This window comes from Cetorhinus maximus, chromosome 18 (assembly GCF_964194155.1).
Source record: "Cetorhinus maximus chromosome 18, sCetMax3.hap1.1, whole genome shotgun sequence".
NCBI classification, from domain to species: Eukaryota; Metazoa; Chordata; class Chondrichthyes; order Lamniformes; family Cetorhinidae; genus Cetorhinus; species Cetorhinus maximus.
In genome coordinates, this window is record NC_135896.1 from 83,867,009 (window position 1) to 83,888,221 (window position 21,213).

The following is a 21,213-nucleotide window of genomic DNA, read 5'->3' on the forward strand; positions in this document are numbered from 1 at the left end:
ACAGATACAAAAGTGCAAATATACTTAATTCCATGTTTATGTGGCATGCCTTAAATTTATGGGAGCAATGGTTTCTCCAAAGTAGTGCAATATAAGCAAGATAGGGAGAGAGAAATAGTAGAATACAAAAGCAAGGAAGTTATGGTAAATTTTTATAAGTCACTGGTTAGGCCTCAGCTACAGTGTTTCAAATTCTGCATACCAGGCTTCAGAAAGGATGCTCTGGAGACGATACAAAGGAGAATTACGAGAATGTTATGAGGGATGAGAGTCTTCACTTATGTGGAGAGACGAGAGAAACTGAGATTATTCTTATAGCAGAGAATGTTAAGGGCAGATTTAGTAGAGGTGTTCAAAATTATAAGGGGTTTCAATAGAGTATGTAGCTAAAGCAGAACTGTTTCCACTTGCAGGAAGGCCAGTAACCAGAGAACACCGATTTAAAATAAATGGCAAGAAATCTGTTGGGGGAGGAGATGGCAATTTTTCAACATAGGTTTAGTAGCAACTATCAAAAAGGAATTGGTTAAATACTTGAAAAATAGTAATTTACAGGGTTTTGGAAAAATAGCAGAGGAGCGGACCAATTGGATAGCCCTTTCAAAGAGCCAGCACAGGCATGATGGACTGATTGGCTTCCTCCTGTGCTGAGAGACTGACATTGTCACTGCCTCATAAGGCTTTTAATTTAAATTTGGCATACTTGGTCAGCAACTTGCAGTGTACAGTCCCTAGATTTGCGAGATTTTTCACTGCTACAAGCTGCTTAATCAAGTGATTTGAGATGAACCAACAATGCTGTACATGATTTTACTTTTCCCTAAAACAAGCAATACTTGGATCTGGTGCAACTGAGTAAAAAAAAGTTGGCAACACAGAAGGGGGCCATTTGACCCATTGTGTTGGTTTCATGCTGTGATAATCCAAAACTGAATCCCACTACCCTGCTTTGTCCATAGCCACCATTTCTTTCTCAACTTTAAATGCTTATCTACTTTTCCTTTTCAAGATTCAATGGTCTGTCCCTTATGCTCACTCCTTGTGGATGTTTCAGCAGTACTCTGTTTATAGAAACTTATTACAATCTCTGTGTGACTGTTTTAAATTGATGATCCTCCAATAAAGAAAATCAGTTTGTTTCACCAAACAATGAATAGCATTAAAGTTAATGAAAGTTGGCTTCTGTTTGTGGGTAAATTGTTGTAATCTATATGAGCATAGTAAAGTGGTCAGCAGGAAATGATCAGCTAGCTTGTCAAACTTACTCCACAGTCATGATTCCTGGGAACACTTTCCTACCCCATCCATAGCCATGTAGTCTTCTGGGAGAGACAAAGCAAGAGAAAGAGAACTCCAGGGTCAATTGGGAAAAATATCCTCCCTCCAAGCCAATCCAGTGGATCATATGGACCATAAATACGTTAACTTGGATATGCAATTTCTGCCCCCAGAGAAGAACCAGTCCATTTTCCGCATGAAGGCATTTGGACAGTCAGCACTCACTGCACTAGCCAGCAATACCTTCTGAATGCTCATAATTCTCTGGGAAAAGAAGAATCTGCTCCTTTTTCCCTTTAAACAATGGCCGCTTCTCTTGGTGGTGTGGCAGAGCTCTCCATCCCTGGGCATAAACCTGTGCCTGTGTCTCCTCACATTGATTATTCCCAGTTTTGTCATTTTGTGAGTGTATCCCTCGGCGGAGGTTGGATGCTTCCCATTATCAAGGGAAGGAATGTCGGTTTTGAGGGGGGTGGCCCTCAAAAAGATGAAGCTATGAGGGAAGAATGAAGACAGTGGATTCTTCAGACTTGAAGGAGGTAAATAAGAGAGAACCTTGTCAATTTATGCAAGGTATGTCACACTACAGATAAGGTAAACCAAGTGTTCCACTGAGATAAAGAAGGACAGTGGGAAGAATGCATGATATTTTTTATTCATTGATGGGGTGCGGGCATTGCTGATTAGGCCAGCATTTATTGACCATCCCAATTGTCCTTGAGAAGATGGTGGTAAGCTGACTTCTTCTACCGCTGCAGTCCATGTGCTGTAGGTACACCCACAGTGCTGTTAGAGAGGGAGTTCAAGGATTTTGACCCAGTGACAGTGAAGGAATGGCGATATATTTCCAAGTCAGGATGGTGAGTGGGCTTGGAGAGGAACCTCGTGGTGGTGATGTCCCCATGTGTCTGCTGTCCTTGTCCTTCTAGATAATAGTGGTTGTGGATTTGGAATGTGCTGTCTAAGGAGCCTTGGTGAGTTCCTGCAGTGCATCTTGTAGATGGTACACACTGCTGCTACTGTGCATTGGTGATGGGGGGAGTGAATGTTTGTGGATGGGGTGCCAATTAGGTGGGCTGCTTTGTCTTGGAAGCTTGAGTATTGTTGGAACTGCACTCATCCAGGCAAGTGGAGAGTATTCCATCACACTCCTGACTTGTGCCTTGTAGATGGTGGACAGGCTTTGGGGAGTCAGGAGATGAGTTACACAACACAGAATTCATAGCCTCTGACCTGCTCTTGTAGCCACAGTATTTATATGGCTGACCCAGTTCAGTTCCTGGTCAATGGTAATCCCAGGATGTTGATAGGGGGGTGTTCAGCGATGGTAATGCCCTTGAATGTCAACTTCAAACTAAGCAAAAATAAATTTGGAGCTGATATCCAGTTCTTTTTCTCATCTTTAATCCAAACTTGGAATAGACTTCTGAGCAAGATAGTGGAGGTAAGGATCAGGGCTCATTTCAGAGATGTCTTTAGGTTATGGTGGTTGATGTCTTTCTAGATGGATGGGCTACGGTGGATTTCCTTGGCTCTCCTTATCTTGCATAAATCGGGTATAAATTTTTATGCAAGGGTTATGAGACTGGGAAAGACTTCATTATCTCAGTCAACCTGTTAGTTGGACAGGAGTGATCAATCAACTCATAAATAAAACCAGGTGGCATTCTATTATTTCAACATATTCTTTGTAAAGCCAGAAACACTCTTCCATTCTTCCCCCACCCCGATCGTATTTTTCTGTATATTGTTATTCTAATGTGTACCTGTGATATAATTTATAATGATTGTGTGCCTGTTCTGTGCTGGGGAATTGAGGATAAGCAGATCATTCTGAAGTTTGTCTCTGAAAAGGTTTGTGGATACTATCATCCCATTTTCACATGCATCAGTTTACATGGAACCAGCAGTGAAAATTTATTCTTTGGTTTCCTAACCTGTGAAGGTCACATGGTCATCATGGAGATCTAAACCCCCACCCCCCATGTGAACCCTCTTCCTGCCAATTTCATGAGACATCTGTGCTTGCTGCTGCTGCTTTTTAACCTGCAAAGGAAAAGAAGCAGTTAAGGGCAACTTGTTGAAGTATGTGTGGAGAGCCATTGGAATTCAGTGAGATAGCAGTCATGGTGTTTGCTTTCTGCACTCTCTGCAAGTTCTCTCACATAATTAACTTTAGTGGGAATTTCCAGTTAGAGAACCAACTCGCCTTGACACTGCTCCGAAATTTACGGCTTTTTCTTTTCAACAGTACCCTCATTTCCTCAAAAGAGAAGGCAACAAGCTGCAAATCATGCTTCAGAGACGAAAGCGGTACAAGAACAGGACCATCCTGGGATACAAGACTTTGGCAGTTGGGTCCATCAATATGGCAGAGGTGAGCCAGCGAAAAACAATCAAACTAATCAGCAGTCCATTTTACACCCCTACCAGTTGTTGTTTCCATTAACTGACTTCAATAGTACTCATTTTACATTATTGCACGAAGTTAAAATGACCACAATATGTCTACTAAATCAGTAGCATGGTAATAGTATCACAAGGACAAAAGGCATGGAAATTAAGTGAAAATTTATTGGAGAAGAGCAGGAGAGTTTCCTCCCTGGAATGCTGGTCAATATTTACCCCTCAAGCATCATTACAAAAACAGAGTGTGAAGACAACTGTACATTTGTAAGGGCTAAGTATGCTTATTCTTGCTCCCTTCTGGTAACGCAGGTGATGCAGCATCCAACGGAAGGTGGCCAGATCCTCACTCTGCTCAGTAACCTCAAGCAAGCCGCAGTAAAAGTGGCTGAAATCTGGATCTTTGCGCTGTCCAGCCAGCCAATTGACCACGAGGATAGTTCAATGCAACCTAGTCCGAAGATAAAATCGACAGGTGGGGTCGCGTAACAAGTCATATACAAGAACATGATTTTTTAAAAATCTGCACTGCAGTAACTAGTACTGATGACAATTGAATTTATGTTGACATAAACGAACAATGAATGCTGTCTTAATTTAGAAATTTACACTATTTTGACACCAATGCATTAAAAAGAAAATCACATGTAAGCTGTGCTATGGGATTCTGTGGGAATTCCCTTAAATCCCATCATCTCTAATTATACCCAGTGCTACCACCGTCAGTGAGCTGCCTAGAACCACCACTGTTTCTTCCCAATATTCTATAGCTCAAAATGCTTCTAGACAGATCCCAAATTTTGAACAGCAGTATCTGTGATTGTGCCACCGCTGGGCATATCCTTGCAGTTCAATTTCTCACATCCATCACTTTTCTTCACTAGAATTGAGTGGCAACATTACCATTGAAAGGGATGGAGGTGGTTAAGTTGTTTAGTTGGCCTGTGTCGAAAAAATAAAACTCAGTGCAGCACTAGTTGGCATAAAGCTTTCCCATGCCTCTGACCTTTACCTTCAACAAAGACTACTTATGGACTTCTTTGTCATTAAAATTCTTTTGCATCTGCTGCATTCTTATTTTCCTTTGCCATGCCAAACCTCCCTCCAAGGTTCCCTCTGGCCCTATCCCTGAGTGCATTTCATTTTCTAATTCCCCTCCTATTTTTCCGCAGTGCATATCTCTGATCTCATCTTGTCCATTTGACCCTCTTCATGCTATCTATCTTAAATCCAGCCGAACTAAGCTGTTGACCATCCAACTTCCAACCTGGCCCCATGCTAGCTGGCATTGTAAATGGTTGCCTCTCCTCAGGTACTGTTTTCTCCCACCACCACCCCCCCTTTTAAAACCACTGTCATAACCGCCTCAAAATAAAGCACACTACCTCACTGTCCTTGCAAAAAAAAAAATTCAATCTCCAATCACCATTTCCCCACAAAAGCCCTTTAACATGTTGAAACTTCCCAAATCCAAACCCACACCCACCCTTGCTGTCACAGAATATTTGAGCCTCTCCAATCCAGTTTCTGTCCAAACCACAATACTGAAATGGTTCCAATCAAAACCACAAATCATCTCCTCATTCTTCTCGATCTCTTTACAGGGTCAACCTAACCTTCCTCCTCCAATTCCCCTCCCCTATTGTCCAGTTCAGTGGGAGTGCCCTCACCTCCCTGACTATCCATGTCATTTGTACCATGCATAATTTTGACTTGGCTTAAACCACAGATCATCTATGAAGAGCTTAATCTATTAGGCTATCCTGCTTCTCGCATAATAAGTTCTGTTGTGTATGCATAAGCCACAAATTTACAATTTAAGGTATCTTTGTTATTTCACAGATAACTATTCAGAGGAAGAGTATGAAAGTTTTTCTTCTGAACAGGAAGCGAGTGATGATGCAGTCCAAGGACAAGTACGTAACACTGGAAATGTTCACAAATGTTTCTACTTGGGTCCAAAGGGTAGGTACTGGTTAGGGGTATGGCAGGATAGGTGCTATAAAGGGCATGACAGAAAACTGGGTATGGGCTTCGCAAGGTTTACTGGTTAAGGGCTTGACAGGATTAGAGTAGAGGAGGGTAGTGGCATGGCTATGGAATAGCAAGTGTGGGAGGTAGCATGCAAAAGCTAGGTATGGTTGTGCTGATTTAAGGACAAGCTACTGGAATGATGGTAGGAATTGCATTCGAATGAGACAGACTAAGGGCCAGACAGATAGTTTGGGATCATATGTAGTCAGTCGCCTCTCAGAACTTAAGTTGTGTGTGGAATATCCATTATTTCCTTTTCTGCTGATAAAAGAGAATCAAAATGATCTACTACTGTCCTTCGTGTTATGCAACACGAGAGTAAGCTCAAAAGAGGCTATCCATTTTAGAAAAAAGACTTCTGATATTCATTATATAGTTCAGAAATTACTAGACTGTATTGTCCAGTTCAGTACCAGTAATAATTTTGGGCTGTATGGGAAGTAGTGTTGGAACTGGTACCTTGTTCAGTGTCGTAGCATTTTTATGTCAAGCAATTGGTGTTCTTGCACTGTGATGGGATATTCTCACAATAACATCAGTCTTTGACAAAATGTCAAAGACAAGATGAGGCACCAGTTTCAATCTTTTTTTATTTTGCCGATTTTGCTCCATAAACAAAAAAGGCAACTTGCAGTTCTCTTAATTGCACACAGGAACACTCCTCTGATAGCTTTTCAAGGGTGGAGGGGAAATTATGGTGGAAAAGCTCAGTTGAAGAGAAGTGTTTGTAACAGGCTTTTGAAAGCAGGGGAAGAAGTGATGAGCTGCATTGGAGGTGGTAGGCAGGAAAGCAGGGCAGATGGGGAGCTCGAGGATAGAAGGGAGCTAGGAAGGAGGAGCAAAATGTTTCCAGAGGAGTAGAGTGAGCAAAAAGGGACCAATGGCTCAAGGAGATAATAGAGGAGTGTTGATGAGGACATAGAATGAATTGAGAGGCTGAGGATCTTGACTTCATAGTAATTTAAGTGTACAAACTGGTTACTTGTATCTAGTGTTTGAAGCTTGGTTTCTGATTGTTCAATTGTGAAATCTTTAGCAGGACCATGCTTTTGTAATCTGATATGGTGATCTTGGGAGTAATGGAGCTTGAGCTTACATACATATCTTTCAACCCTAGGACCCTAAGTTCACATGTACCTGAGACTGCTAAGCTGGTAGTAAGCTCCTCTTTGCTGGGTTTTTAAGGATAATGCATAAAATGACAATGTGTCATGACCCATAGGAAGAGATCTACAGCACAGGTTCCCACCACACATACAATCTCACTCCGAGATCATGGGGTATAATTTCTTACCTGTACTGTTTTCTTACTAGTGTTCAACACAGTTGTTAGGCGACTAAACAGGTTTTAAAAAATCACATTGATTAAATTGGAAGCTGTGTGTGAAGTATGTGTACAGGACAAGAGCTGGCTAGAAAATATACTCTACTGAAAAATGGCAAATTTTCACACTGGTGCAACAAGCATCGCCATTTAAGTTTGCTGCAGAGTGGAGGAACCATTACACTGTGTTGTAGATGTCCAAGGAATACTTGTGGCTCATGTCAAGTGCGAAACTAGAAAATCTGTTCTGTTTCCAGCATTGATATCCCTAATTTTAAGCATGTAACCATAGAAACTTACAGCACAGAAGGAGGCCATTCAGCCCATCATGCCTGAAATGGCTCTTTAAAAGAGCTATCAAATTATTTCCAATCCCTCACTCTTTCCCTACAGCACTGCAGTAAGCACAGAATCAATCATAAAATGAAACTGAGTGTAATCAAACCCAAATGTGGTCATAAAGGAAGAATATAACTGTCAGGATGGAATTTCACAGCATGTTTAAAATGCTTGCCATCAATGTGTCAGTTCAAGCCTGAATGTGTTGTCCTTTGTTGTCCTAGCTGGAATAGTGACAAACAGGCGATGATGCTATTGAAAGGGGAAAGTGAGGTTGTGCTTGCTAAGAAATGTGCCTGGTGTACTGTGAAAAGCACAAGGCAGTTATATTGTTTTCGCTTTTTTCAGGATATGGATGATGATGAATATGATATGGGCAAGCCAAAAAAGCAACGGAGGACAATCGTAAGAACAACCTCGATCACAAGGGTTAGTGGAGTTCATTTCCCCTTGATGGTTTTATATCAGGCTTGTCCAACCTTTTCGCTCGGGGTGGGGGGGGGGGGTGCGTTTCCATTTTCTTCTCACTTAAGGGGCCGACGTACAAATTTCAGAAAGATAAGGTTTGGCACAGCATTAAACGTGAATTTCAAAATAAGATTGTGGCGTGAACAAAAGAAGCAACTTGCTGAGCAAAAATAAAGCAACATCAAAGCAATAAATTGACAATTAAATAGTAATTAATAAAGATCACCATTAAAGTGTGAGAAGGACAGAGTCTGTTTGTCTGGCTCACTCCGAATTTCTTGATGCTCACTCATCCTCATCCCTCTGAGAATGGGTGTTATTGTGTGTTGGGGGTGAGTGGGCATCCTGCGACTGCGAGTGAGCCAGACACACACACGCACTTCCCACAGTCACTCACTCTCTCCCCCCAAACACGTGCACTCGCCCTCCCCCAAACGCGCACATTCATCCTCCCCCAAACACACGTGCGCGCACACTCACTTTTCTCGCCCCCCACACACATACGCGCACACACTCTTCTCCACCCCACACACACGCACGCACGCACTCTTCTCCACCCCACACACACGCACGCACTCTTCTCCACCATACACACACGCGCGCACACAATCTTCTCCACCCCACACACACGCGTGCACACAATCTTCTCCACCCCACACACACGTGCGCACACAATCTTCTCCTCCCCATACACACGCGCGCACACAATCTTCTCCACCCCACACACACACGCGTGCACACTCTTCTCCGCCCCACACACATGCGCACACACACTCTTCTCCACCCCACACACACGCGCACGTGGATACACACACGCGCACACTCACTCACTCTTCTCCCCCCACACGCGCGCACACTCACTCTTCTCCCCCCACACACATGCGCACACTCACTCACTCTTCTCCCCCCCCCACAGACACACAAACTCACTCATTCTTCTCCCCCTCTCCCCACAAGTGCACACTCACTCTTCTCCCCCGCCACACACACACACACACACACACACAGTCTCACACACTCTCACTCTTCTCCACCCCCGCCCCCCCCTCCCCCCACCAGATACATACACACACACAGTCGTTCTTCTCCCCCCCACACACATGCACACACACTCCCTCACACTCAATCTCTCCCTCCCCCTTTCAGCCCAGCAGAATGTCTGTCTCTCCCTCTCTTCCTCCCTCACCTGGCCCAGCAGTGAATCTCTCCCACCCCCACCCGGCCCAGCCCAGAGCGAGTCTCTCTCTCTGTGTCCCCCGTACCTCTGTTTCGGGAGTTCACTCTCTGCTGTCAGTGTTGCTGTTCCTCCAATCACAGACTGCTTCTCTCCCACAAGTGAGCCTATCAACAGAAAACGTGGGAGAGGAACAGCCTGTGATTGGGGGAGCACTTTCTTTAAGAATCTCCCACTGGACTTACAGCATTTTGGAAACTACCTCCACAGGTCACATTGGGGATGTGCGGGCAGACGTTGGACAAACCTGTTTTAGGTGCATGAAATGTATGCGTGCAAACACATGTTCATTCATATGTTTTCTGTGTGGGTGCTTGTGTTCATGTGTATATGCACATCCGTGTGTTGAATACTAAGTCAACATTTACCCGCACTCTATTAAACACTACTAGAGCAGTTAGATTTGGGAGTATGGGGGCGGGGGTCAGCCCTACTCCACACTGTCCTAGAAAGCAATTACAAAGTAGGTATAGCATGTTACATACATGGTGGACCTCTCCCTAATGTTGTACCAAATTGATTTATAATTCTCACACTACCCATCCTGTGGGCTCTGAGTGAAATTACTAATCTGGTACCGTTTAGTGGCACTGTCTGGAAGATATAATAATTTTCATAATGTTGTTGTAATTTATTATAAATTAGAGTAATAGTGGGATGTGTCTGTGTGTGTGAGACTTAAGTTAATTAGAGGCAGCTAGTCTGGGTGCTTTGATGCAAGAAGAGAAGTTAGGTTTGAAATGTTAATTAGGTAAACATGGAGAAGTTTTAGAATGTGAAGGATAAAGGGAACATTTGCATTTTTAAACTAACTATAGAGGCTTGATTTCAAAGAAGGGGGTATAATTTATACCTAGCCAGCAGAAGTAGTAAGAAATAGTGGCCAGAATCTTCTGATCGGCTAGCAGAGGCGAGCCCTGCTCGCCGACGTGTAAAATGACGTGCGGTGACGTTGGGCTCAAGTCCCAATGTCACCGCGTGTCATTCAGATCCTCAGTTTGGCGGGTGCACAGCAGAGTCGGCTGCATGCCCGCTGAACTGTCAAAGGCCTATTAAGGCCATTTAGATTCCAACTAAGATCCCTAACTGAGCTGCCCATCCAACCTTAAGGTTGGCCGGCAGGCAAAGAGCCCAGGAGGCCTTCGCATTTATCATGATACCTCATTCATGGGCGGGATGAGTTTTGTGAAGGGTTTATAAATTAAATAAATTTTTAAATTAAAATTCATTAACATGTCCCAGCTCATGTGAGGGGACATGTCATTAACATGTCCCAGCTCATATGAGGGGACATGTCTTAAAAACTTTCTTATTCTTTATTAAAATTAGAAAAATTCAAACCAAACCCCCTGTGCCTCGGGGAGATTTATGCGCTCTTTCGCAGGCCCCGACTCAGCCTACTTCCCCCGCCCGCACAGGGAGCGCTCAGCGCTTCCAGGTGCACGTCACGCTGGGCAGGCCTTAATTGGCCCACCCACGCAAAATGGCAGCGCCCAGCCGATCGCGAGCGGCAATCAGCCGCACGCCCACTCCTGCCCAACCCCCACGATGGGGAGAAAATTCTCCCCTAGTGTGTTTATTTATTTTCCCCAAAGATTACTGGTGGAATTGGTACCATGATAGATTTTTTTATTAGTAGAGATGTAAAGTTCAAAAGATATGGTGAAACAATGAGAATTTGCATTCAAAGAGGAAAATATGTATAAAGGAGAGAAGGCTGTTTACAATTGAAGCAGCTTAAGATCCAACAAGTGTGAAAAACCTGCAGTCTGTATGTACCAAACTGCTGCCTCCAGGGACTGAAGTTAAGGGAACACACTTTGAATCTGACTGTTTAGGGTATCGTTTACTTTGCCTGGGTCTTTTAAAATCTATGTGTCTTACTATTGCCTTGACGAAAGTGTAACTGGGAGTCAAATTAATTAGGGGTTTTAGAAGTTATTATAGTAGTAATTTGTAGACATATGTATGTGCTTACAATCTTTTCTTTTATTAATAAATGTTTAATTTAGTTTATAAAAAACTCTTGAGACTTGGTGGTCTTATTACTGAATTCAAAGCCTGCAACCCGAAACATACAAATTAAAAATTAGTCGTGACAGGTGTTTCAAGTTTCCCTCTGGGATTTGAACAGCTTGGTATTTGCCACCTGCTGTGTCATAACGTGCACGTAGTGGGCATTTTATGCCAGTTGAGGCCATCTGGATATTGGATGAAACAGATTGATTTTCTCTAGTCATAAGGGAGCAGAGACTTTCAGACTTAGAGCTAACTGTAAAGCTGGTCGTAGAGGTGAAAGAACAGTATGTTAATCAGTTCAGTGTGTCTTCATAAACTAGATGGTTACATCTAGAAACATACACAGGCTTTTAGAGTTTACATTGCTTTTCATGGCTTCTTTATTGCGAGAAAGATGCATGACTGTTATCCTGAAAGAATTAATAGTTTAACTATTTTTTACTTCCAGCAACAGAATTTCAAGCAGAAAGTAGTTGCATTACTGAGAAGGTTCAAGGTTTCAGATGAGGTATGCTGATTGGCACTTTTATGATCTTTAATGGGATGTAGAATTATGGTGTATGCTTACAATACAAAGTAATCCTTCTATTATGATGGGTCTCAACCAAAAGTACACTCCCACAGTTGGTAAATTATTTGCTGGGCGGAGGGCTGAAAGGCAAGACCAGTCTATTCCTGTCATCATTTGATGTTTGCATACATTCTAGCAGGAGTCCCTTATTCACAGGAGTTGGAGACACGATTGATTCCCTCTATTTTCTATAGCTCATGGATGCTAAGACTACTTTCTATCCTTTTCACAAACCCCCTCGAGCTCATATCAACTGAATCAATGTAGATTAGGAATGGAACTTTTAGATTTGTTCCTGAAGTTGTTGCCTGCTCACTGGCCATTGTTTACTTCTTGGTAACTCTCCCAAATTATTGATGTGTGAGTCTTGACTGCGATTGTCGGCAGGGTATCCTGCCGCAGCTGAGCCCAATCCTGTCCATGACCTCACCTCCTGTTCGTGCCTGTTTCTCCCTCGGGTTGCTGCAAAGTGATCGGGAGCCGGACGATTAAATATAAGAGATTTAAGAGAATTTCTACCTAACTTTAACTCTTTTTTTTCTCCTTAACCCAAAGGCACTGAATTCGGTTATAACGTCCCTATTGCCACACTAGCTGACATAAACCAACTCAACATAGACCATTGATCAAGGTTGGAACATCATGACCTAGAGCACCAGGTTATTCAGTGAATAAACTCGCTGAATCTTCAGAGGAGCTTTGGCATCTGCATTGTCTCATTAGGATTGGGCCCAAGCTTTGTTATAGAAAACTGAAAAATGTTATCTTGTGACTTGTCAAATATGCAGCATTCCATTATTAAATATGCAACATTCCTATCTTAAATGTGTTTATTTAGGGAAAAAATGCATGCAGAATTATCTGGATCGTTATAAGTGACTGAATAAGTCCAGTTCTTTCGTTAAATGCTTTTTTTGTGCTCATCAAGCTAAGGGAGAGAAATGGGCAAATGGGTTCTAGGAGTCAGGCATTGATAAAATCTATGCTTGAATCGGTTGTAGGTCCTTGATTCGGAGCAGGATCCCACAGACAATGTACAGGAGGTGGAGGAGGACCTTGATCTGCTGTATGACAGCTTGGACGTGGAAAATCCCAGTGACAGCGGCCCTGACATGGACGATGATGACAGTGTCCTCAGCACTCCAAAACCAAAGCTCAAGTATGGAGAGCATTTGTCACACATTGTTGCTTTACAGTATCGCCCTGCTTGCAGATTATAAATAGTTACCACTGCTGCACCAGGGTCGAGTCAGAGCTTTGCAATAGGAAAACTTGCCTCTTGTCCAGTCAGATGCAAAACATTTCCATATTAAATGTATTGGTTTTAGAAATATTTTCTAATCAAAAGAAAGGAAGAATTGAATTCAAACAATGCCTTTTGAGAGTCTCAGAACTTTCCAAAGCTCTTTGCAGCCAATTAAATACTTTTGAAGTGTAGTCTCTGTTGGAAATGCAGCAGCCAAACCCCTTTCCTCAATGACTAGGGAGCCCAGTACATCAGTGCAAAAGATAATGCTGAAACATTTGCAACAATCTTCAGCCAGAAGTGCCGAGCGGATGACCCACCTCGGCTTCCTCCGGAGGTCTGCAGCATTACAGGTGCCGATCCTCAGTCAATTTGATTCACTTCACGTGATATAAAAAAACGGCTGAAGACACTGGATGCAGCAAAGGCTATAGGCCCTGACAGCATCTGACATCTTGGCTGTAGTACTGAAAACCTGTGCTCCAGAACTAGCTGTGCCCCTAGCCAAGCTGTTCCAGTACAGCTACAACACTGACATCTACTCAATAATGTGGAAAATCACCCAGATACATCCTGTCCACAAATCCAACCTGGTCAATTTCTGCCCCGTCACTCTACTCCCAACCATCAGCAAAGTGATGGAAGGTGTCATTTACAGTCTGTCAACTTGCACTTACTCAGCAATAACCTGGTCACTAATACTCAGTTTGGGTTCCACCAGGACCTCTCAACTCCGGACCTCAGTACGGCCTTGGCCCAAACATGACAAGGTGAGAGTGACTGCTCTTGACACAAAGGCAGCATTTGACCAAATATGATATCAAGAAGCCCTAACAAAATTAGGTCAATGGGAATCAGGGGGGAAACTCTCCATGAGTTGGAGTTACACCTAACACAAAAAAAGGAGACCAATTATCTCAGCCCAGAACATCACTAAATGAGTTCTTCAGGGTAGTGTCCTAAGCCCAGCAATCTTCTTCAATGACCTTCCCTCCATCTTAAGGTCAGAAGTGGGGATGTACACTGATGATTGCACAGTGTTCAGTACCAGTCACAACTGGTACAACACAGATACTGAAGCAGTCTGCGCCTGCATGCAAGAACTGGACAACATTCAGGCTGAGGCTGATGAGTGGCAAGTAACATGTCACTCAAGTGTTAGGCAATGACCATCTCCACCAAGAGAGAATTAAACCATCTCCCATTTGACCTTAATAGCATTACCATCACTGAATCCCCCTTTATCAATATCCTGGGTTTACCATTGACTTGGAAAGCCATATAAATACTGTGGCTACAAGAGCAGGTCACGGGCTGGGAATCCCGTGTCCAGTAACTCACTTCCTGACTCCCCAAAGTCTGTCCACTATCTACAAGGTACAAGTCAAGAGTGTGATGAAATACCCCTCACTTGCTGGATGAGTGCAGTTCCAACAACACTCGAAGCAGCTTGACATCATCCGGGACAAAGTAACTTGCTTGATTGGCACCCTATCCACCACCATAAATATTCACTGGAGCACAGTGGCAGCAGTGTGTACCATCTACAAGATGCAGTGTAGCAGCATATCATGCCTCCTTCAACAGCAGCTTCTGAACCTGGCACGTGACCACCTGCAAGTTCCCTCCGAGCCACACATCATCCTGACTTGGAACTGTATTCCTTCGTTGCTGCATCAGAAATCTGGAACTCCCTTCTTTACTGCACCTTGGGTGTACCTACATCACATGGCCTGCAGTGGTTCAAAAAGGTAGCTCATTATCACTTTCTCCAGGGCAACTAGAGATGGACAACAAATGCTGACCTTGCCAACAACACACTCATCACATGAATGAATAAAACAAAAGCCAATTTGTGCATGATAAATTGCCACAAACAGCAATATGATAATGCAGATCACTTGTTTTTAAGTGTTGATTAGGGATATATCTTGGCCAGGACACTAGGGAGAATTGCCCTCTTATAGTTCAACAACCCCTATGTACTAGATTTTGTGATCAAGTGGGACTTAAAAACCCACATCCCTCAGATCTTGAGGCTTGAGTGCTACCATTGAGCCATGGTTGACATGCAGCTGTAAAATGTAACATGTTTTAAGTGGTCAGGAGAGAATAAAGAATAAAGGAGAGGTCTGTGGTAGGGTGGAAGGCAGGTGAGATTAAATGATAAAGGGATGGCATGCAAATCAAAACGAAATGTTAATTGGACAAGAAAAGAAACAAAAGATAAGCCTAGAGGAAGTCTTTTTAGGAACAGCAGAATCATTGTCAACAGCTGCTGTCTGAAAATTAAGGGCAGAGAGTATAATCTGAAATTGTTGAATTCATTGAGTCCCAGAAGACTGTAAAATGCCTAATCGAAAGGTAAGGTGTAGGTCCTCGAGCTTATATTGAGCTTCACAGGACAGTGTAGGAGGCCAAAGATGAAGAGGTCAGAGTGGGAGTAGGGCAAGCATTAAAATGAAAGAAGACTGGAGTTTCAGGGTCATGCTTGTGGACTGAACAGAGGTGTTCGGCAAAGCAGTCACCCTATCTGCATTTTGTCTTCCCAGTGTAGGGGTAATCACATCATGAGCAGCAAATAAAATATTCTAAATTGAAAGAACTAGAAGTAAACCATTGCTTCACCTGGAAGAAGTGTCTGCATCTCTGGACATTGGGAAGGGAAGGAGTAAAAGGACAGGTGTTGCATCTCTTGTGCTTGCATGAGAAGGTGTCATGGGAAGGAGAGATGGTGTTGGGTATGACTGAGGAGTGGACCAGGATATCAAGGAGAGAATGGTCCCTTTGGAATGCTGAGGGGAAAGGGAGGAAAAGATGTGTTTGGTGAGGACAAGGGTAAGAAATGCAGATGGGGTGACCATTTTACGGAACACCCTCTATTCAATCTGCAAGTGTGACCACAAGCTTCCATTCACCTATAATTTTCATCCTCTGCTCTGGTCTCCCTATTCTTGGCCTCCTACACTTTTTGAATGGAGCTCAATGTGAGCTAGAGGAACAGCAACTCACCTTTCAGTTTGTTACTTCACAACTTCCATGACTCAACGATGAGTTCAACCATTTCAGATCAAAAGCTCTACCCCCTTTTTCAGACATCAGCTGTTAGAAATGATTCTATTTGGACTTCCTCTACACTCACCTTTTTGTTTCTTTGTTGTCTCATAACCCTCTCATTTTGCCTGATGCCATAGTCGCTCCTGCCATCCACCTTATCATAGACCTTCCCTTTTATTCTTCCCCACCTCCATTTTCCTTGCCTCTGTATTGGCTTAAAACCTGTTACATCTCTAACTTTTCCAGTTTTGACAAAAGGTCATGATCTGAAACATTAACTCTGTGTTACTCTCCACAGTCGCTGTCTGGCCTGCTAAGGATTTCCAGCAGTTTATTTGATTTCCAGCATCCGCAGTATTTTGTTTTTGTAAAGTTATCAGGATCACGGGTGTAAAGTGACCCATTAAGTCAGTTTTTAAAAGTTTTAAATCCTAAATCAGCCATTCTTTAGTTGAGTGGAATTGTCAATCGGTGCTCAATTTGGGACAGTTTAGTGCTGGTAGACCCATGCCTTTCAGGAACTGGATAGAGCCTGCCAAACTGATTCCCATAGGATTCTTGCAGACAACAAAATTAAATTTAGGCTGGGTTTGAACTCAGATCCCAGAGGTGAAAGGCCACTACCAATAGGCTGATTTACAGATTTATTCTGAGGACCGCGTGTCGAAGGTTGTGGGTTCAAGCCCTAATCCAGCACATAATGAAATAAAAAAGCTCAACAGGCCAGAAGCAACTGTGGAGAGAGAAACAGAGTTAACGTTTCAGGTCAATGACCTTTCATCAGAACTGGGAGAAGTTAGAAATGTAATAGTAAGTACAGAGGCAGGGAAAGTGGGGTTGGGGAAGAACAAAAGAGAAGGTCTGTGATGGGGTGGAAGGCAGAAGAGAAATGACCAAAGAGCTGGTGGTGCAGGGTCAAAGAGAGTGGTAGTGGGACAAACAAAGAAACAAAAGGATGCGTCTAGAGGAGGTGTAGATGCCGAATGATGAACAACTGCCATCTGAAAGCCAAAACAAGCGATAAATGAGAGTAAAACTGAAACATGCGAATTAAAAGTAAATAAAGTGGGGTCAAAGATTACCGTCTAAAATTATTGAACTCGGTGACTCCAGGAGGCTCTCAAGTGTCTAATCAAAAGATGAGTTACTCAAAGTATAGTTGAAGTAGCTTTGGGAGTTAGTGGGCTTAAAATGAACATTTGTTGATAGCCTATCCGCAGAAATGGAGGCAGAGAAGTCGAGGAAAGGAAGGGCAGCGTCAGAGATGGACGATGTGAAGGTGAGGGAAGGGTGGAAATTGAAAGCAAAAGTTGATGAAATTTTCCAGTTCAGGGTGAGACCAGGAGATGGCACCAATATAATTGCAATGTAATTGATAAAGAGATGAGGGAGGGGGGTTTAAATCAGAATGGAATCAGGAATGTTCTACATGTCCCACAAAAAGACAGGCATATCGAGGACACATGCAGATACCCATAGCAACACCTTTTATCTAGAGGAAGTGAGTGGAACTGAAAAGAAGTTGTTCAATGCCAGAACAAGTTAGCCAAGTGGAAGAGCGTTTTGGTGGATGGAGTCTGGTTGGGCCTCCGTTCAAGGAAGAAATGGAGAGTCCCAAGATCATCCTAGTGGGGGGAAGGTGTTGTTGAGAGGTTGAATGCAATGATGAAGAGGAGGTGGTTGGGATGCGGAAAGTGAAAACTGTTAAAGTGATGGAGGGTGTCAGAACAGTCACAGATATAGGTGGGAGGAAACTGTACAAGGGGAGAAAAATAGAGTTGAGATAGGAAATAATTTCAGTGGGGCAGGAACAGACTGAAACGATGGGTCTACCAGGGCAGTCCTGATGATGGATCTTGGGAAGAAGATAAAACCAGGCAATTGAGTGTTTGGGCATTTGAGGTTGGTGGGAAGATTTCCAGAAGAGATTAGGCCAGCACAGAAAATGGCTTGATACTTGTTGGTGGGATCATGGTCCAGGGGGAGATAGGAGAATCTGTCAGACTGCTGCTGTTTGGCCTTTACAAAGCAGAGGTTGGTTTGCCACCCAAAAATAGCACCACCCTTGTTGGTTGGTTTAATAACAATGTTAGAGTCGGACCTGAGAGAACGGAATACACCAAGTTCAGAGGGAGACATGTTGGAGAGAGTGAGGGGAGCCTAAGAAGTTGAGACGGCCAATGTTATTCCGGCAATTCTCAATATAAAGATCAAGGGAGAGGGTAAGATGTTGGAAGGAGGGGTTCAGGCAGAGGGAGAGTAGTGGAGATGAGTAAAAGGGCCTACTTTGTATGGGGGTGGGGAATACTCCTGGCCGAAGAAATGGGTGTGGAGGCAAAGTCGATGGAAGAAGAGCTCAGCGAGTGCTGAGCTCCAAATTCATTGATGTGGGGACATAGGGGGATGAAACTGAGGCCATTGTTGAGGACAGATGGATCAGAGAGGGGAAGGTTGGAACGTATTGTGAATACAGGGCAATGGCAAGATTAAAATAAAAGATGGGGTCAGGAGGAAGTGAGGGGAAAGAAAGGGAAGCTTGTGATCCTTCATACCTAAAAGGAATAAAAAAGTATTTTGTTGAAATGGTGGATAAGGATGAAATGAAACTGCAGACCAGAACAGCTTTGAGATGGAGAGTCAGTGCTGATGGGGAGAGAGAGGTTGAGAGCATGAATGTTGGCGATGCATGGTTTTGTGTGTGTGTGGATCTCAGGATGCAACAGGAACAGCAGTTCAAAGAACGTTGAATGTCTAGGAGGTATCTATAGTCGTCGGTAAATCTGAAACACACAGGATGAAATTTCATTTGGAATCCAGTGGAATAAGTCAGAGTGGGAAACAGTTACCCAGGAAGGAGATGTGGCTGTGAAAGCAAGTTTTGGTAGATATCTGAACAAACATGAGAAAGGAAATAGAAAGCAATGAAAGTGAACAAGGTAAGAGACAAACCAAAATCTCATCCAAGGGAAGAGCAGAATTTCTTTAAAGCAGGCATTCCTGGAAGAGAAGTGGCAGAAAATTAAAGACTAATACAAAAGCATAATACCGCAGCTGCTGGAAATCTGAAATAAAAACAGAAAATGCTAGAAATACTCAGCAGGTCAGGCAGCATCTGTGGAGAGAGAAAGTTAGTTAATTTTTTAGTTTGATGACCTTTCAACATAACTTGGAGAAGTTAGAAATGTAGATAGGCTTTAAACAAGTGAAAGGAGAGGGCAGGGAACAAACAGAAGGAAAGGTCACTGTATAGGTTAGGTGACAGGAGAGATTAAATAACAGGAATTGGTGGTGCATGGTCAAAGGGACTGGGAATGGGACAAGAAAAGAAATAAAAGATACGTCCAGAGGAGGTGTGAATGGCGAGCTAATGAACAGCTGCCATCTGAAAGTAAAAATATGGGTAAAAGAGACTCAAACTGACAGGGTGATAGAGTTTACAGTCTGAAATTGTTGAACTCAGTGTTGATTCTGGAAGGCTGTAAAGTGGTCAAAAGATGAGGTGCCGTTCCACGAGTTTAAGCTTCACTGGAACTCTGCAGCAAGCTGAGAGCAGAGAGGTCAGCAAGAGAGCAAGGTGGAGTATTAAGATGACAGGTGACCTATAGCTCAGGGTTCACGCTTACAGATTGAATGGTAGTTTCTCAAAGCAAGCACCCAGTCTGTGTTTAGTCTCCCCGTTGTCGAGCAGACTGCATTATGAGCAGCAAATACAGTATACTAAATTGAAAAAGGTACACTTAAATCGCTGTTTCAATTGGAAAGAGCATTTGGGGTCTTGGGTGGTGAGGTGAGAGAAGGTAAAAGGGCAGGTATTGTCTTCTTTGTTTATATGGAAAGGGATTTGGCACACTGGAGGTTGGCATGATGATGCAGTACTGAGGGAATGCTGTATTGTCAGAGGTGCCGTCTTTCAGATGTATGCGTGCTGAGTTTGATGTAAAAGATCCCACAGCACTATTTGCAGAAGACGGAGAAGTTCTTCTTAGCACACTGGCCAATATTTATCTCTCAACCAACAGCACTTCCATGGTCCATAGAGTTTCAGTTCTGCACTCCAATCACTACTCCAATGATATTTTATAAAAATTTCCTTTTCCACCATACTTGCTGGGGAATGTTTTCACTGAATCACATCAATGTGTAGGGCTGACTCACTAGTCACTGTTCTGTGCTTCCCGTGACCTGCGGTGCTCGCTCAATGCTTCTCACCGAATGCTGGTTCCCATTTCATGCTGCCACCTTCTGGATGAAGCAAGCAACTGCTTTGGGTGCCAAACCACTATTTGTCAAGTAAAAAGCAAGTGCTGTAAAAACTCAAGGTCTGGCAGCATCTGTGGACGGCAAAACAGAGTTAGTGTTTTGAGTCCATTATTAAGCTTCTTTGAACATTAACACTGTTTCCCTCCACAGATGCTGCCAGACCTGCTGAGTTTTTCCAGCAATTTATTTTTATTTCAGATGTCCAACAATTGCAGCATTTTGCTTTTACACTAGTTTGCCAAACTACTCCAAGAGGTGGAGCTGGAAATAAAGGGAAGAAATCACACTGTAGAGCAACACATAGCTTGCGAGGCACTCCTGCTCTAGACGATTATAAGATGTGGATCAAGCATTTTGACGTAAACATTTTGACGCCCGTTGCAATTTAAGAATGTTAAAAGAAATTTCAGCATGTCCTTTATTTTGTAAAACTGATTAAGGACCTCTGTGATTTTGAATGTACCATACCTGTAAATTATTGGAGCAGCATTGTAAGCGCTTCACTGGCTTTATCCAATATCTTATCTTTTGTTCATTGTTTTACAGGCCCTACTTTGAAGGCTTGTCGCACTCCAGTTCTCAAACTGAAATTGGCAGTATCCACAGCTTAAGAAGCCAGACCAAGGAGCCACCCAGTCCTGTAAGAAATGCATATTATTGTGTAAGCAAGTTATAGTAGTTTTAAAAGATGCTCCTGACTGGAAAGAAAAACTTTCACCACTGAGTGAGGTCAAAAATGAATTAGTAGTATTTTGCATCTTCATGAACTCGCACTTTTGCAATGCTAGACATCATTAACAGGGCGGAACAAGAGAAAGAAAACCAAATAGGAGGGAGAGAGGCACAAACAAAGTTAGAAGAACAAAAGCATGGTTGAATAATGAAGTTTCATAGGCCTTTCGTTACAAAGGGGGAAGTGGCAAGACATAAGGACATGGGCATATGTTTCTGAAAAGCAGGCGAGCTTTGGATGAAAC

At 43.1% G+C, this 21,213-nt stretch overlaps 1 protein-coding gene across 1 annotated transcript in view; it reads left to right on the forward strand.

Moving 5' to 3' along the window:
- pacs2 (phosphofurin acidic cluster sorting protein 2) overlaps positions 1–21,213 on the forward strand; it is a 274,493-nt gene that overhangs the window by 167,254 nt on the left and 86,026 nt on the right. Inside the window, exons 4-10 of the mRNA XM_078563102.1 lie at positions 3,530–3,655; positions 3,997–4,159; positions 5,527–5,600; positions 7,730–7,810; positions 11,551–11,610; positions 12,675–12,832; positions 20,783–20,876. Coding sequence (XP_078419228.1) covers positions 3,530–3,655; positions 3,997–4,159; positions 5,527–5,600; positions 7,730–7,810; positions 11,551–11,610; positions 12,675–12,832; positions 20,783–20,876 — 756 coding nt within the window. The remainder of the gene's footprint in view (positions 1–3,529; positions 3,656–3,996; positions 4,160–5,526; positions 5,601–7,729; positions 7,811–11,550; positions 11,611–12,674; positions 12,833–20,782; positions 20,877–21,213) is intronic.